Here is a 19,535-nt window from a genome sequence, read left to right on the forward strand (position 1 = left end):
CCGAGGGGTTTACGCAAGGAGAACCAAAAGTTCTTTCACTGTGTACCAAGCCACAGTTCACAGCAGCCCCAAGAGATCTGAAAGAGCCTTCTCAGAGAATACTCTGCAGTGAGATAATATCCTGAGATACTATTCCTGCCTCAAATAAGGTTAGTCTGGATGAAATCCCGTTCCTGCTCTGGATCTCTTGAAAACTGACTGGTGTAAACTCCTGAAGAAGAAGAAAAAAGAATTATTTCTGGTGCCTAGTTTTTCTTTTTGCTGCCAGATTGATCGATCAATTGATCAATTTATCTATCATCTATCTATCTGGCTGGCCTTAAATCTTATAACATAGCCTTTCTGATCCCCCAGATGAGGAAACCGAACATCAGAAAAACTTAATTCTTGTGGTAACAGGACTATCTAGGGTAGAAACTGGAATTGAATTCTTCACTGACTCTTTGGCAATAACACACCACTGCAGAGAGATCTTGGAACACGTAGCACTGCCCCATGGAGCTCAGCCTGCCCTGCTCCCAGAGTTTACACCCATCATTCTTTCCAGTGGAGAAGATGAGATCCGAACAGTCAGAAGTTTTGCATATCAAATGTGACTTCAAGTTCAAATGTGTTTTTTTTTTTTAATAACGGAAATCATAAATGTACATGAATGCTGTTTTCAAAGAAACTATATCATGTCAATATATTTCTGCTAATAGTGCTACTCACTGTGTGATGTACATTTTAAAATACTCTTTTAGAATTACCTTGAGAAGAACGTTAACAGCAATTTTAATAGAATTTTTATTCCCTTATAACCCTTCCTTTCCCACCAAAATTGAATTATGTAACTTGATCATCCTTCTTACATACAAACTTGATCTCGAATGTCTTCTGTATGCTCTCCAAATCAAGCCTGTCCTTAAATGGGAAAGATCGACTAACTGTGAGAATTACACGAGGCTAAGTCAACAAACATTCATTACGCAACTACCACATTCCAGCCACTATTACCAGCAATGGGAATATAGCAGTGAAGATGAGAGTTCTGTCCTCACAGAACCGGCATTCCACTGATGAGACGTCTGTGGAAACATTTTGTAATCCGCGAAGAAATAGGTATTCCCAATAATGACCAGCAATTTCTGAAGAGTGTCTCAATAGTATAATTCGAAAAAGGTTTTCAGGTACAGTGAGCAATAGATATAACTTAAGATGGTCACTTAGAGGACATTCTATTTAAATCAGTTATGTGTGTTATCTTAAACATTTGGTTATACTCCTTTAAATTCAGGTACCTTTCCTATGTGAAAATGAGGGTGCTTTTCTATGACTGTAACCTTAACTAACCTTTGGAAAAGTCCAAACCCAGAAATGCTAACAGGTCATTGAGATATACTGAATAAACTTAAAGAACTCAGGTGGTACTGAATCTATTCCAAACTTTACATGAAATGTTACACATCTTTGGACATCTCAACGGTCAACTGCCTTGTATTTACAGAGACCAGATCCTTGACAGTAAGTAGGCCAAATGTTGGGTGATTAACAGAATTGTTAACCATACTCTACACGTGCCTTTGGTGACAGCTTTTGAAACTAAATTTAGCATCTACATTCCAAAAGCCATTCTAACAAGAAAAGTATAAGAAAAATTAATCATGCCCCAAAGCAAAAACATAAACAAATTTAAATAACATAATTTTTTTTAGTTTTTATAATCACAGCAAGAAAGAACATATGAACAATTGGTATTTAATAAGAAGTACTAAAGAAAAAAAAAAACCTGGAAGCTATAAAAAAACCCCACAGGAGTTCAGCAAACCTTATGTTTGAAATGATAGAAAATCATTTATATACTTGGTAAATTCTGTGCCTTTAACTTAGCTGTTTAACATTTGTTGAATTCATTATTGCTTTTAACTGTGAAAGTATACCTCCTCCTTGTAAGAAGAATCCCCACCCCATCTATTTATTTAACCACCCTTTCTTTGGTGTCTAGGCACAGTATATCTTTTTACATCAGTGCGTTCTGGATCTCTTATCAAGTAAAGGGAATAATCAGCTCATCTGTTTTGTGAACTATTCGGCACTTCAGAAGATGGACTCTTTGGATGCCATGGAAGGTAAACAGAGGCACTGTACATCAACTTATGAGTTTACCACCTATAACAGGAGCATTAATTCAACAATCACCATTCACTGAAAATGGTTTAGAAGCTTGGCTAGCAAACATACCAATTTTTAATTTCTCTCTAATCCAAGTTAGGATAATAACCTTTCCAAGTACATTATATTTTTATCATGAAACATTTAAATCTTCTGAACTGTTAACTTTAATTCTCTCTTACGGCATGTTTTTATGTTACAGGTGATGTTGAGCTTGAATGGGAAGAAACCACCATGTAAATATTCAGACCAAAGATTACAACTGGAAGATATTTTCAAACCCCAGGGGCCAAAATTATCCCCTTATTCTTCTGATTTGAAATGTATAGCCTTGAGTAAATCTCTATGCTGCCCTTACTGTGCCTTGCTAAACTTATATTTTATGAATAGTCCTAGGAAATAGCTAATTCAAGATAGTTGTCTGTTTTGTACAGAACATTATAAACTTAAATTGTTTAAGAAGAGATATCCCAGAGATTTCTGAAGCATTCTGTATTTGGGGAATGAGTCAAATATGAAATTATATTTAACGTTTCAGTGTGAATTTTCCCTGCATATTGGATTCACTCTTGAACAAAAGCTGTAAATGTTGATTCAGTAGGGTTATTCTGGCCTCCAGGGTGTTGACTTTTCTCGTGGATAACTTCCAGGACTGTCCTAATGATCTGCACTTCCATGTATGCTCCTGTGTTTTGAATCCTCTGTTTTAAGAGTGCTGAGATACCATCTCATGATCTCGAACAGCTGACAGTAACCCCTTGACACTCCCCGGATTACTTAGCCTTTATACAACACACAGTAGCTCTTCGGATACACTTAGGGCTATTTCAGTTGCACTGTAATATTTAGCTTGAAAAAACAGAAGGAAAAATTAAACAGTGCAATTGATCATACGAAGTTGTCTGGTACTTCTCTAGCCTGTCTATATCTGCATGTTTTCAGGAACAAGCTGTACCACTATATTGTTTGGTTAAATATATCAGTATTTGTCCAAAGATATATATTCAACCTAATAACAATTTTGAAGGATTTTTTCAGCAGAAATGTATGAAAACAGTAATAAAAAGGTAATGTGTCTCAAGTTTGAAAACCCATGATGTGCTGCTGTGGTGCCAACAGATACTTCTGAAGATTACATAAAATGGTCTTTATTTCATTTCCTAAGGCTGATTATTGAGGAGTACATTTGCTGGAATTGAACACAAAAAATTAACTAGACCATAGCATATTAGAGATTTTTTTTTAAAGAAAATAATTCACCCTCCTTTTGTTAGATAGCAACAATGTGCTAAGTTTTGAACTATATGAAATTATTGTCATAGATTTTAATTAAGGGTCAGAAAATAGTATTATTTTATTTCTTCTATGATAAGAATCATAGTATGTTTATTTCTGCTGGAATACACATATAGAAAATGTAATGGCCAATAAAATTGAATTTTAAGGAATTGAGTTACTTTGCAGCATGATTTCAGAGGTCCTTATAAACAAAAATTTGATTTTGTATCACATATTAAGATATAATTAGTGATTATCTTAACATGAAGTATATTATATATAATTACAATAAGTAATATGTGATCATTTCCCAAGGTACTCAAAAACAGTAAATAATTTTAAAAATTGAATTTATCATCCAAGAAATTAAATCCTTTAGTTTTCCCAGCAATTCCGCTTTCTGCTTTTTAATGGCAAGAGTGTGTAAATAAATATATTAATGTTCCAACCAGAAAGTAAACCAGAAAGTTTACTCTATAGAAAGTTAGAGAAAACAGTAAGAAATGATGAGAACTCTAAAATACTCAAACTGGCGTTCAGAAGTTCTTCAATTTGCTTCATGTGTCACTCACTGAAAACGTGTGGTAAGCCAGTACTTATGAACGTGAACTTTTGTATTCATGGAAAACAGACCTGTGGAATGTACTGGAAGTCTACTTTTAAATGTATTAATTAAGAAAAGAAATGGTTCAATCCACAAGCAAGTCCATTTTCGATAGTATCTATATAAAGCAGAGTCCAGAATAGAGTTGACCCATGTGTATATGTATATAAAACAAAGTTTTGAAACAAAGCCTCCTCTAAAAGAGCACTTAGCAGTCTTTACTGCGCATACAAATCACCCGGGGATTGTGTTAAAATGTAGATTCTACTTCAGCAGGTCTAGGATAAGACCTAAGACTCATCACTTCTAGAAAGTACTCAAGTTATATTGCTGTTTGATTTCAGGCCATACAATGAATAACAAATCTCTAAAAGACAGGATTAGAATAACTTTATTTCCACCTGAAATTATTTGAAACATGTCTAAAAAGATTCGTCTTCATTATATATAAAACACCTGTAACAGAGCACCTGTTAAGTGTATTGTTCACTAGTTGATCACAAAACTGTAACTGAAACTAAACTGAAATTCACATATTAAAGATAGCTAAATTTTCTCTTAATTATACTGTGAAAAAGGCTAGTTTACAGCCAAGTTTTATAGGTGGCTACTAAGTGCAAATTAAAATAATGAGGAACATCTGTAACATTTTTAGATCAGATTTGTCAAAATACATTGAAGCATATGTACAATAAATGAGCAACATGTGTTTCATCTGAACCAAATGAAACTGGAGCCTCTCAGAGTTGTTTGTCAGAAATGAGAGCAGCTGTGAGTATCACCTCTACATTCATGCTGCTTTAAAACGCATAATTTTCTTCTTTCACTTCATAGGTGAAATGTATAATAAGTCTTTTGAAAAAGCCAATGAAACCTTGCCCTCTTCGTAGAGGAGATGGCAAATTCAATCTTCACATCTGGTATCAAACACTAGATTTTTAAAATGAAATTGAAGTTCAGCACTCTCTACGTCATGACATTATTGGAACAGGTCCATTTTTGTCGGCCAACTTTTAGAAAACTCATTGTAAAAATTTTGATGCCAGGAACACAAAATGATCTGAAATTCTCCACTGCCTGATACTAAAAAGTGAAAATGTGGAATAAAAATGTTTATAAAGCATAATCTTGGCTTGCCTTCTTAGGATCACTAATGCTGTGTGGTAAATGACATCATCAACACGCATAAAGATACCATTTGGAATCAAAACTCATATACCCATCCGCTCGTGAAGATGTTCTACGGAATAGATGAGACCACACATATGAAAGTGTTTCAGAAAGTACAAGGAATCGCACAAAGATAATTTTGTACAATATTTTATCCCGGCTGTGCAGTGTGTATGCTAATCAGTAAGCTAACGCACCCCGCTTTACGATTGTATTGCACCTCGCGCTATTAGTTCCACACCTGTATATGTCCCATGCACACGTTAAAGAGAAAATTACAGCAGATATATTGACTTCTGCTAAATAAGACCAGTGATGCTTTCTTTTCATGAATGATTAAGAGCATTCCCAAGGAATGCCTGGATTAAAGTGAACAGATAAACATGTATACAAATAACAAAATATGATTTGGAAAACAAATGAAGACAATTTCCCTTTCAGATGTTTCAAATGGACATACCAAATCAGAGTCTGCAATACAGTCATTTGAAAATAAAATTAATTCAATAGACAGTGAAAGTGAAATCGCTCAGTCGTGTCCAACTCTTTGCGACCCCATGGACTGTAAACTACCAGGTTCCTCCATCCATAGGATTCTCCTGGCAAGAGTACTGGCTGATGCTGCTGCTAAGTCGCTTCAGTCCGACTCTGTGCGACCCCATAGATGGCAGCCCACCAGGCTCCCCCGTCCCTGGGATTCTCCAGGCAAGAGTACTAGAGTGGGTTGCCATTTCCTTCTCCAAATGAAAAGCATTATTCTCCCTTGTTAATGGGATTGTTTCTTTAGAATTGCAAGCTTGAATTATTTTCATTTTTACTAAAAGTATTAGATTGAGAAGCCATTTTAGTAAATTAGAAACTTTTTAGAATACTTTTACACCCATATAATACTTTTATACGTGATTAATCCTTATAAATTCCTCTAAGATTCTAAATTCCTCTGCTGTGTCCATTATCACAGATAAACATAATAAAAGCGTAACAGATGCACCTGAGACCACATTTAGTAAAGATGGAAGCTGCATATCATAATCATGTCACTGAAAGCCAATGATAAAGATAAAATTTGTAAACCTCACAAAGAAAATAGACCTATTGAGGAGTTCAAGATAAGAAAATATCCTGGCTTCTATTTAGAAACAATGCAAGCCAACTGACAATGAAACAACATATTCTAAGTCCTCAAAGTACCACCTAAATCTGATTAAGGGCAAATACAAAAAGCTACAGCTAATGTCAAGTGAAAGTCGCTCAGTTTGTCCAACTCTTTGTGATCTCATAGACTGTAACCCACCAGTCTCCTCTGTTCATGGGTTTCTCCAGGCAAGAATACTGGAATGGGTTGCCATTTCTTACTCCAGTGGATCTTCCTGACCCAGGGATCAAACCCAGGTTTCCTGCATTGCAGGTAGACTTTTAACCACCTGAGTCACCAGGTGCAATATTAGAGGCCTTCACCCTAAGAGCAAAAAAAGGCAAAAATGCCCACTTTCACAACTTCTGGGAAGATCTCTGGAGTAGGAAATGTCAACCCACTCCAAGATTCTTGGCTTAAAAATTCCATGGACAGAAGAGCCTGGCACACTACGGTCCATGGGGTTGCAAAGGGTCGGACACGACTGAGCAGCTGACTATGCACTCGCAACTTCTATTCCACATTGTACCGATGTTCCCAGTCATTACACTAAGGCAAGAAAAAGGTTTGTAAATGAAGAGACAAAACTGTCCATACGTGTGTAACTATTTATGAGGAAATTCCTGAGGAAACTACAAAAATCACTATGCATAATAAATAGCTTTAAAACATATTACAGAATATGAGATCAAGATACAAAAAAATCAGTTTTATCTTGACAACTGAACAACTGGAAATGGTAATTAAAAATGCCCTTAAGGATAGCATCCATAAATATGAAATGCTTAGAATAAGTTTAACAAAGTATCTGTAAGAAACATACACTAGAAACAATATTGATATGAATTGAAGCAGGCTTAAATACAATTTTTATAATGCATGTCCATGAACTCAGAACATCAATTCTCCTCATACTGATCTATGGATTAAATGGAATATCAATCCCATAAGGCTTTTTTTCTAGAAATCAATAAACTTGCTTATAATTTATATAGAAATGATGCAAAAAAAAAAAACTAGAATAGCCAAAGTATTCAAATAGAACACTGCTGAATGATTTACACTGCACTGATGTATACATCTATAGCATTTCTATTAAAAAAAATACAAAGTAAAAAAATGGATTCTCACAGAGCTGGTCAGTTAGGTGTCAACAAAGATGACAAAGTAATTCAGTGGAGAAAAGACTGTCTTCCCAATAAACAGTGCTGGAATGGCTGGGTGCCCACTTGGAAAAGCATCAGTCTTCATCTTCAGCCTCATCCCCAGCCTATATAACACACACAAATATTAACTTGAAATTCAACACAGACCTAAATGTAAAGCTTAAACCATAAAGCTTCTAAGAAAAAAGTTAATAAAATCCTCTTGACTTGGGGACATGCAAAGATGTCTTAGAGTACAAAGAAATAGAACATAAAAGAAAAAATTGATATATTGTACCATCAGAATTATAACATTCTGCTCTTTAAAAGACTATGAAGAAAATGAAAAGTCAGGCCATTGTCTGGGAGAATAGGAGAAAATAGTCACAAAGGTGACAAGATGCAAGTCCTGGGACTGGTATCCAGAATGCATGTATATTTACAGATTAACACACACACAGATGGACAATACATAAAAAGATGCTCAACACCATCAGTCCTCAAGAAAATGCAAATGAAAAGCAGAATGAAGTAACCATACTAATAAAGTTAATTAAAGTTAAAAATGACAGGTAATATCAAGTCATGCTAGCACAAATTTGGAGAAGCTGCTATGGTATATGGTCCAACTACTCTGAAACACAGACTATTTCTTACAAAGATAATACCCTATTGCCATATTACTCAGTATTGCCACTCCTACTCATTTATCCAAGGGAAGTTAAAATATATTTCCAGAAATGGACTTAATAGTGCTCTTAGCAACTTTATTTACAATGGCCAAAAATGGAAAGAATCCAAATACCCACCAGCAGGAATGAGCAATTAAGTTGTGGCATTTTTTGACAAGACAATGAAATAGAGATACATATGAAAACAGGAAAAATATTCAAAACCATTATACTGAGTGAAAAGAAGACAAATATAGGGGAATACATACTGGAAGAGAGTCCATTTAGATGTAGTTCTTGAGCAGGTAAAATTAATCTATAGTGATGGAGATCAAATCAGTGGTTACCTGGAGTGGAGTTTATGTGGGGAATTGACTGCAATGGACAAAAAGGAACTTTTGGAGGGTGCTGAAAGTTCTGTATCTTGAATAGAGTGTTATTTATACAGGTATATTTATTTGTTAAAATGTTTTAAGTTGTATACATACAATGAATGCTTTTTTCATGTAAATTATAATTCAATAAAGTTGATTAAAAATAGAATAATGAAAAAATTATTAAGATATTTACAGTAAGCTACTCATATGTTTTTAAAACACAAGCAGTGCATATTTAATGGGTTAACAGATTATAGTATGTATGTAAAATCATAAATAGTAATGTAAGGGCATCAGAATCGTGATTTCCTCTGACATGGGAGGAACTCGGGGAGGAAGATGAACTGCCATGAAATCAAGGGGACCACAAGGGTTTCAAACGCATTTGTAAATTTTGTTTTAAAGTCTAAAGCTTATATGGCCACAGAGATTTGTTAAAATTAAGTAATGAATAAAAAATATTCTTTAAAGTTTTGTGTTTGAAATATTTCATAACTTTAAAAGTGTGAGTATAATTTAAACTTTAATAACTTATTGCAATGACATAAATATTTATGTACTGTTTTCACTAATCTATCAAAGTATCCTGCTCATCTGCTTGAATGAGGGCAATATGAAGAGAAATGTTTATTTACTCCATTCCCAAAGGACTAGCAATCAGTGTTTTAACATTAAAAATAAAACCTGACATACTGCAAGTGCTTTCCGCAGAATTCACTAGTTCTTATTCACTTAGTATTTATAGTTCACTAAAAACTATATTCATATTCACTTAGTATTTATAGTTTCAGGTGAACTGCTGTGGAAGATATGAATCCACTTGCTGGACTCTTAGAGCGGAAAACAGAGCTTCATCAATCTAAGGGTACCACATTCATAAAGTTGGTGCATACTAACAGGGTCGACATCTACGTCTCTGGGCTATTACCTCAGAGTTTTTACTTATTTATATTTTAAAGGATACACTTACAATTGTAATAGGAATCATTTGCATGACAGACTTACAATTCTATTTACCATGAATAATAACAGCTTTCTTTAATGAATCATTATGTGCCAAGCATTCTTCTAAGGATTTTATAAATATTAATCTCCTGACAATTCGTGGTAGTAGGTATCATGATTTGCCTTTTACAAATGAGAAAACAAAAGCAAAAAAAAAAAAGGTTAAATAACCTGCCTGGGTTTACACATCAAGTAGGTGAAACAGCCTAGAACTGAAACTGGAAATCTGACTTTAGAGTCTATAGCATCGGCTACCACACACCACTGTATTACCTAGAGACCACCAGATACACAGTAGCTTTGATCTCACCTATTTGGACACAGAACATATATGTGAACTCTTATTACTCTTATCCTCAAGAACAGACATTTCTGGATATCATCTAAAATAAGCCCCTTTATGCAAGTTACTCATGTAATATAGTCAGCCAGTGGTAGTGCTACCCTTTGAATTCAAGCATCAAGTTTGATATTCTTTCTGCAATTTGCTGCCTCCTCCAATATGTATTGATCCAAACCAAGATGTACCGTTTGTTTTCCCAAATCTCAGGAACTTGTTGCCAGATTTCTCTCCCTAGCTCTCAGCTCTATTATTTTACCCATCCATTTGGCAGCCTGACATTGCCTATTAAGTTAAACTCATAAAGTGTTTTTCCCCCAGTCTTACTCCAATTTTCCAGACCTAAGCCAAACTATGATACTTCCTGCCTTAACACACCGTACACGTTATCAATACCATGCTTTAGCTCCTATATTCTCAACAGATCTTATCCTCCACTCATGTTCCCCCTCTTACTAGATTGTCAGCTGCTCGTGAATAAGGGCTAACTTTTTCTCACAATTTTAACCTCATTGCGTTTCGTATAACATCACCTTCTGTATGAGATGAGCCTGAACTAATATATGCAACTGGAAAGCTTCCCTTAGAAGAAGTAAAATGACGTGGCCTACCCGGCAGTGTATTTTCCTACCAATCTCCATTTGCTAAAATATCTTAACAAGGAGCAAACAAGCACTACTGGATCAAAGATAAATGCAAGTAGGGGAGCAGGGACAATGAGCAGACAGTAACTTGTCATTTATTCAGGATCACCAGTTACCCAGAATGAAACTAAGATCTTAACAGTATGCAGACAAAAATCCTTTGAACAACTGAAAGTGACATAAAGGAATTCTGTACAATCGGACAACATACTAAAAACGAGTTCAACAGTATTTTTCGTCTTATAGACACTTCAACAAACATGATTTCCCCTACACAGCAGTTTGTAACCAGCAAAGTTAATGGCCAATATCCTTATATTGTGTGCATACCAACACACATCTCACTTCCTAAAAGCATGTAAGCCTTCAAAACATAAAACTTGGGGACCACTTATAGAAATCAACATATTTCAACAGCCACTAGAATATTACAGCCAAAGTACTCAAACTTTTTTTTTTAATTACATTATATTTACTCCGTAAGGAGACAGGTAGGGGTTTAACACGTTTTTTCCCCACCCCCTCAAAGACGCCATCAAAACTAATTAGACTATACAAGCAGGGAGACACAGTTTCAAAAGAAACTTGGAACCAAATATTCCACGAGGTGAGACAGGTGCTGAGATGCAGAGGCAAGTCTGGACTCAGCTGCCAATCTGTACACACACGGAGGCAGCTACCAGGGCCAGAGAGGACAGTAAGCAGCAACAGGTGGCGAGTCCAGCAGGCAGGACACACGCGGGTGGGCCGAGAGGAGGCATCGCATCATAGCGGGCAGGTGGGGCACAGCTGAAGAGAAGCCAGGAGCTGGCACCGCTCAGATCCAGGAAAGCCGGAGGAAGGGAAGCGGGTCATGAGGGGTCAGGGTCCTACTGGCCAGCCAGGCTTAGAAGCATTGCCCTTCCTCGGGGGCAGACACAAAGTAGAGAGACTCAGGCTGGCTTCAACAACCCCTCACTTTCTGAAGACAGATATAGACAGAGATACACACACATGTATCTCGGGATCACTCCTCAGTGTGGCTTAACAGTACTAAATAAATGGGAATTGCATGAAAAATACATACAGGCTTTAAATAACTAAGGCACTAGAGAAAGATTTGAGAGACAAAGATTTCATCAAAATCAGGTACCAAAAATATACACTGCTTATCTAACCAAAGCAATAAGAAAAACAAAAATAACAAGTCAAAATTGTCATTATTTGATACAAAATACTGCATACCTAGAAGGTACAAATCAGTAGACTGAAAGGCTTTAATAAAGGTTCTTGAATACAAGTGACCACAAAATAAATATTCAAAAAGGATAACAACCAATTAATGAGTGATAAGAAAGAATGGGAAAAATTAGTTCACTGATAACATCCAAAACATAAAGTACAGAGGCTAACCTCAGAGGGCACTTCTGAAGAAACCTATAGAACAGGGAAACATAAGATATGATCAGATTTTTCAGTAAGGGAAGCCTATTATAAAAAACAAGATTATTTTCAAATTACTTCATAAGCTTAACGTGGCAACTTAAAAATCTTTAAGTGTTAGATTATTTCATATTTATGAAAACATCTTAAGTTCACATTATGAAAACATCTGGAAAAATAAATAACAGAAATAAACTTTTATGTGATTAAGAGTGATGAGAAAACTTTCCTTTCATATGTTAAAATATTTTATAAGAATAAAGTTGAAGTGTGTAACTAATATAAGAAGCAATACCTAATGAAACAGACAAGTTTTCAAATACAGGTAACATCATAAGATTTTAATATATCAGAAAGCATCACCCACCAAGGAAGAAAAGATATGTTGCTATTCAGAAATGATGCAGGGAAACTGGCTGTCGGGGGGGGGGGGGGTGGGAAATGAAATCATGTCAAATTTAACCCCCTTGCGATAAACCAAGATGGATGTTGGAGTGAATAAATCTTAGTATGTTCCATGCCTTATTTCCTTTGGTCTTAATTTCCTTTAAAAAATCATAAATAATTTCACCTTCTTAGGATAAACACCAACTTCTAATGCCAAGTGGGTCATATTAACCAAATGTGAAACATTTACATTTTCTCCAAAATTTATAAGAATTCTGACAAGTATGTCCCTGAAACAAAATGTATCCAAGAGGAAATAGTTCAGTCCAGTCACTCGGTGGTGTCAGACTCTTTGAGACCCCATAAATAGCAGCAGCCAGGCCTCCCTGTCCATCACCAACTCCCGGAGTTCGCTCAAACTCATGTCTGTCGAGTGGGTGACGCCAGAAATAAGAGGTATCCAATTTGAAAGGGAAGACGGAAAACTGTCATTATATGCAGATGATACAATACTTTAAATAGGAGACTCTGTAAGACTTCACACAAAAACTACTAGAAGTGTTAAATTCAGCAAAGTAGCAGGATATAAGATTAACACAGAGAAATCTGTTGCATTTTTTTACACTAATAATGAAATATCAGAAAGTAAAATAAAAATCACTTTTAAAACAAAATATTTGAGGGCAGATTTTTTTTCTTTATACCATATTCTAGCTAATAAATAAATAACAGACTATCACAACTTCTCATTCCGTAATGTATCTAAGCAAAGATCATGAACGGCTGCTAATGGTAAAAAAAAAAAAAAAAAAGAGAGAGAGAGAGAAAGAGAGACAGGTTTGTAGAATAAAAAAAAGTACAATATAATCTTGCCAGCCCTGTCTCCCCCATTGAGTCTGAATCCAATCAAGCATCTACATCCAGCTAGCAATTGATGAAATTATAGACATTAGAAAAACATGTTAAATTATGCCCAAAAATGCTATCAACAAAATTCAGAGTTTGGAAAACCATACAGGACAAATGACTCAATTCTTTAAAAAAAAATCTGGAAAAGATATAAAGCTGTAGAGGAGGAACCATAGAGACTTAAAAGATTTATCAACTAACCACATTGTGGAGGCTTTCTTATGGTACCAGTTCAAACAAACTATGGCTCCACACACAGAGTCGCACATTTAAGTTTCTACTGCAACATTATTCATAATAGCCAAAAAAAAAAAACCAAAACAGATAAATAAATGTGGTACATGCATGCAATGGAATATTATTCAGCCAGAAAAAGGAATGGAGTATTTATTCAAACATCAACCTTGAAAACTTTACGCTAAGTGAAGGTGTTACTCACCGGTTTGTTTCACACAACTCACAGCAAGCCAAAACGGTGAGACGCCGAGGTTTGCAGCAAAGCAAGGAGATGGGCAAATAGGTCTCAAATCATCTCGGAGAAGCCAAGAGAATCTTTGTACAGCACTTGCGTAACTAAGCTACAGGCCTCTGCACATTTTAAAGGTCACAAGTGCGCATGCATCCGCATGCCCACGCATGCCCAGACCAGCGGTCAGCGGTCCTTTCTAGCCCTATGGAGCGCAGCTCGAACTAGACACAGCTGACTCTTGGCTCAGCCTGGACTAGATGCAGCTGACTCCAAGTTCCTGGAAAACAACTCAGGCAGGCATCTTATTGTTCAGGCTGCATGCTGCCTGGAGGACTTGAAAGTCTTAAAACCTTGATCAGAGAAGGTTAAGTGAAGTGCCATTTCACCCGTGGTTTCTAAAGAAGCCAGACATATTGCAATTATTCCACTTAAACTGAATATCCAAAATAGGCATATCCATAGAAAGTTCATTAGTGGTTGCCAGGAACGGAGTGGGAAATGGGACGTGACTACTAATGGGTACAAGGGTTCTTCTTGGGGTGATGGAAATAGTGGTGAGGATTGTACAACTTTGTGAAAATACTATAAACCGCCGAATGACGCATTTTACAATGGTGAACTTTAGGGCGTCCCTGGTGGCTCAGTGGTAAAGAACCTGCCTGCCAATGGAGGAGACACGCGTTTGATCCCTGGACTGGGAAGATTACACACGCCTCACAGCAACTATGCCGGTGCCCCGCAACTACTGAGCCCCGGGCTCTAGAGCCCACAAGCCACGACTATCGAAGCCCAAATGTCTAGCGCCTGTGCGCTGCAACAGAAGAAGCCACTGAGAAGTCTGGGAACCAGAACGAAGAATGACCCCCCAGTGACAGCAACTAGAGGAGGCCCAGGAGCAGAAATGAAAACCCAGCCCAGCCATAAACAAATACGTTTTCATGAAGCTATTTAATAAGACAGTTTGGGAGTTAATGCCATTGGCTAGAAGTATGACCATTTCACTCTCAGAGTTTAGGCCTGAATTACATGTAATTTACCAAAAAAATATTTAATAAGTGAGTTCATCAAAAGATCATAATTAAGTCACATGAAAGGAGAGGTCTGCTCTACTAAGAAGTTTATTGAGGCCTGATTATTTCAACAGCACCTTATACAGACTACTGTGGTCATTTTAAAGTTGTCGCAAGTGTATTGAAAACAAAGTGAAAGTCAAAGTGTTAGTCAGTCGTGTCCAACTCTGCAACCCCATGGACTCTAGCTTGCCAGGCTCCTCTGTCCATGGAATTATGCAGGCAAGAATAGTGGAATGGATTGCCATTCCTTTATCCAGAGGATCTTCTTGCCCCAGGGATCAAACTCAGATCTCCTGAATTGCAGGCAGATTCTTTACTGTCTGAGTCACCTTTCGTGTGTTACATGATATGAAACATTTAAGATCCATTTTTTAAAAATAAGTGTTAATATTAGACTAAAAAGTGTTGTACAAAATTATTTCAAGGTAAATTAAAATATTTTTATTATTATAAAGCTAAGACTTGATTAAGAAGAAAGTTGAAGGATACAGAGGGGTGTTAAGGATAACTGGTTCCAGTGGGTTCCATACTATTCTACCTCAGGAACCCAGGCACCTCTGAACAAGTAAAGTTCAGGAAGTGAAATGGTGGCGACTGGAGAGTGTCCAGGAGAATGGCCAGCACTAAGATACCACATGTCCCAAGGCCTTCACTGTCAGGGTCGGCTGGGAGACTCTCATGACATGGAAGCCAGGAACAATGAGGATGACCAGGTATTCAGGAACTGGGTGACTAGGAACAAGCAACCCAGCAATACTTCTAAAACAAGTGGCCAATAAATTACCATGATGTCTTCTTACATAGCACGAGTGCCTAAACACAAATTGATGTTCTCTAATTTTGTTGTGACAGCCAGGCTAAGCAATTAATTACTTAGATTTAGTATCCAAGGCTTCGGAGAAGGTGATGGCACCCCACTCCAGTACTCTTGCCTGGAGAATCCCAGGGACAGAGGAGCCTGGTAGGCTGCAGTCCATGGGGTTGCGAAGAGTCGGACATGACTGAGCGACTTCACTTTCACTTTTCACTTTCATGCATTGGAGAAGGAAATGGCAACCACTCCAGTGTTCTTGCCTGGAGAATCCCAGGGATGGGGGAGCCTGGTGGGCTGCTGTCTCTGGGGTTACACAGAGTCAGACATGACTGAAGTGACTTAGCAGCAGCAGCAGCAGTATCCAGGGCTTAGCAATTACAGCTCCAAAAATAAAGCTTGCTATATATATATATATATATATATATATATATATTTTTTTTTTTTTTTTTAAGTAGAGTGCCTATTATCCCATAAAGTTTCCAGGAACTTCTACTAAAATAAGATGAGCATTGTATCTTTCACTGATCTGGATGCACAATGTTTTGGGCAAAGCACCAAATCACAAACAGAAATAGAAATAAAAGAAACAAGTATCTGATAAGGAAAGATGCTATTTCATCTCAGGGAAGACGATGAGGGTTTTGACAATTCTCACTCAGCAGATCTTACACAGTACCTGCTTTCCACCAGGTAGTCTTCTAAGCACTGATGATTACATAGTTCCTGCTCTCCAGGGTGGACTACATGAGCAAATAAGCACTAGAGGGCAATGTGATAAGAGCTTGGTTATGAATAACCACAGGAGCAAATACTGTAATCAATATGAGACATAGGAAAAGAGGCAGTTGTGAAAAATAGAAATCGCCTGATGATCCACACTCCATACATAGTCCCTTGTGAGTATTTTCTTACAGTCATAAACTTTGAAATAGGAACATACTAGACAAAATCGAGTGCTCCCAAGTTTCCTGTGATTCTGTGCTTTTTCACCAGATTCTATTACCAAGGAAGCATACCATTAAAAAGACGTGATTTAGGCTAAGGCCTTTGATTTTCAAAATGTTGTGAGTTGTTTTATAAAAAGAGTAGATTCTGATAGAAGCCACGTGGTCAATTCTGAACTCAGAATGATTTTATAGCCCTACATTTCCCCTTCTGGCTTTTCCTTCCCCTCTCCCCTCTCTCCCTCTCTCCCTCCCTGCCTCTCTCCCTCTCCTTCCTCCTCTGGCTCCATTATTTGTCTTTATTCTAGATAGACTATTAAAAGCCCCAGAGCCCCAGAAAAGTCTTGCTGCCCACTTCTGAAAGTAGAGCTAAATTACTGCACCCTCAGGAAATCTCCCACTAATCTTATAAGATCATGCTTCATTTTTCCTGTGGTTGAAGTTATTGCTAAGATAATGCATTTATAAAACATTTTAAGTAACATACCACTGCCAAAAATAGTATTATAGTATTATCATATGTCCAAAAGCTGATTTTAATCATCACTTTAATCTTCAAAAGATAACTTATTCCATAGAGAAGACTGGGATTTTCTTCAAAGTCAGAAAAAAAAAATAAGCTTTTTAGTGAATTGAAATGAATAAGATTAAAGAAAAAATTCTGCTCTGGGAACTTTAGAAAGCTATATAAAATACCAAACACTCCAAGAAGTAAAAATAAAGTTTGAAACATAAGAAGTCTAGCTGTTGTAGAATCATGTAGGGAACATTAATGAATGAATAGCTTGAAATTACTTAGTTAAAGCGGCATATGTTCTTAGTGTTATTATATTGTAAGATGAAACAAAATCTGAAAGATTAAACCATGTTCACCGATTTGAATACAAAGGTAAAATAAAACAATGGAATATCACAGTACACTTATCTTTAAGCATAGCAGCCACACACACACACACATTTGCTACCTTCTGGAAAACATCAAATACAAACATTTCCAGGAACAGAACAACAGACTGGTAAAGTGTAAAGTAGCCCTGGATTCTTGCATTCTTTCCTGGTGACATGCTGTTTCTCACTAACCCAGAGCAAAACGACACACAAGAAAAGAGCTTGCACCACAGAAAAGTCATGCAGTCAGTCCCACTTCATTTTATCACAAAACAAATACTGTCCTCTTCTGCAGCTTTTCCTTCTATTATTCATTTTTATGCTCTTTAATTCTCAAAGTACTGGCGGTTTCCCAATCATGAATAGAAACTAGCAAGGTCATTCATATTTCACAAGGGGCTACAAAAATCATTCTCTGTTTCCTGGGTTCTGTGAGTGCTTCCAGTCATGGCAGGGAAATGACCTCCCTCACATGATGTGTGCACACACACCTCCCAATCGGAAAAAACAAACAAAAATCTGTAAATTAGAGATCTATTGGACCCAGTCAGGTTGGGTGTGTGGAACAGTGCAAGTTAGGAAAGAAAGCACTGGCATGGATTTACCTGATATCAAGCCCATTCAGTCTTGCTGGAGAGAACTAACTGATTCTGTTCTTTTGACTTTTTAAGGGCTCAGCTGAAGTCTCCCTCAGTGAGAGTAGAAATGAAACAGATGGTAAACTACACTAATGACTCTGCGACACACTTGCAGGGCCTGGTGTTATACCGTCTCCTGAACACGGAAAGAATAGTCAACAAAGAGCCGTACCAGAAGTGTCTGCAAGACCATAAATTGCCACAACAGCTGAGAGAATCGTCCTATTGAAAGGAAATTAGTGAGCGAGTGTCAAAATGGGCAGTTGGTGTCAACTCCTAGAGGATTTGAAAGTGAGAAGTGGACTTGAGGAAACCATGTTAATAGAGACCTGGTTTGTATGAAAAGAAAATCATACTTCACCAAATATCCATCATAAGAGTCATGCTTGTCACAATTCACATTAGTCTGTGTTTTGAGAAAAGAATGCTTTCTTAAGGGCTATGTAAGCACCTTACCTTGTTGAGCTCCAAAAGCATATGCTCGTCTGTTTCCTTGAAAACAAATTTAGAAAGAAATTCTACACTCAGCTGATGTGGTAATTCTTGGAACAAAACATCCCCACTTTTTTTTTTTTAAGGAATCTTTCAAGCCCAAACTATTTTTTTAAACAACTTTCAAAAAGAAGCAAAGAACAAGAGATGGTAAATGGCAAATAGAAATTAGAGATTGTGAAACTTTTATAAAGGGAGATTTATATTAAAGAATTCAAAGAAATTAGGCAAGATACTAGAAAATATCAAGCAACAGCAATTCTATTAATATTTGAAAACATGTAAAGAACTATTCTGAAAGGACCTATAATATATACTTGCTGTTACTTAAGAATATTCAATCCTACCATAGAGTATAAGAGAGTAGATGAAACTAAATATGAAAGCAAATAATTGGTAAAACAGGTTACAGACAAAGTGAGTACACGCTATGCTTGTCAACATAGAAAGGGCTGGAGGGCCAGTTAAGTATCAAACAACCAAATGTGCCTGGGAAACCCCGTATTCAAGAAGTCTTAAAATGACTACTTATTGGTGAAATCCAGTTTGGTCCACATAATCGGCTAGCTGCCCAGTAGATACAGTAGATACAGTTCCCTATAGGCGAGCTGTAGTTTTGACTAGGTATATAGAGCATCTGTGTATTTGTTCAGACACCTTCTATCTGGTGAAATCCGTTGCTCATCCTCAATTCTGGTCCTTGCACTGGTCTACTGGGCAGACTGAAGGGGAAGGAAGAAAGACAGGACATAAATGCATTGTGTAGGCTTTCCAGATGGCCCTAGTGGTGAAGAATCCACCTGCCAATGCAGGAGACAGAAGAGATGTGGGTTCAGTCTCCCGGTTGAGAAGATCCCCTGGAGGAGGGCATGGCAACCCACTCCAGTATTCTTGCCTGGGAAATCCCATGGACAGAGGAGTCTGGTGGGCTACGGTCCATGAGGTTGCAAGGAATCAGACATGACTGAAGCGACTTCAC

The 19,535-nt window shown here is 37.0% G+C and overlaps 1 protein-coding gene and 1 long non-coding RNA gene across 2 annotated transcripts in view; one reads left to right on the top strand and one right to left on the bottom strand.

The window, feature by feature from the left end:
• LOC102172692 (phosphatidylinositol phosphatase PTPRQ) overlaps positions 1-2,688 on the top strand; it is a 244,157-nt gene extending 241,469 nt beyond the window's left edge. The window contains exons 44-45 of the mRNA XM_018047601.1: positions 1,985-2,108; positions 2,354-2,688. Coding sequence (XP_017903090.1) covers positions 1,985-2,108; positions 2,354-2,391 — 162 coding nt within the window. The 3' untranslated portion in view covers positions 2,392-2,688. The remainder of the gene's footprint in view (positions 1-1,984; positions 2,109-2,353) is intronic.
• Positions 1-19,535, bottom strand: part of LOC108635993 — an 86,446-nt gene that overhangs the window by 58,597 nt on the left and 8,314 nt on the right. The window contains exon 2 of the long non-coding RNA XR_001918022.1: positions 7,470-7,608. This is a non-coding gene — a long non-coding RNA (uncharacterized LOC108635993). The remainder of the gene's footprint in view (positions 1-7,469; positions 7,609-19,535) is intronic.

Source organism: Capra hircus, chromosome 5 (genome assembly GCF_001704415.2).
Source record: "Capra hircus breed San Clemente chromosome 5, ASM170441v1, whole genome shotgun sequence".
NCBI lineage: Eukaryota > Metazoa > Chordata > Mammalia > Artiodactyla > Bovidae > Capra > Capra hircus.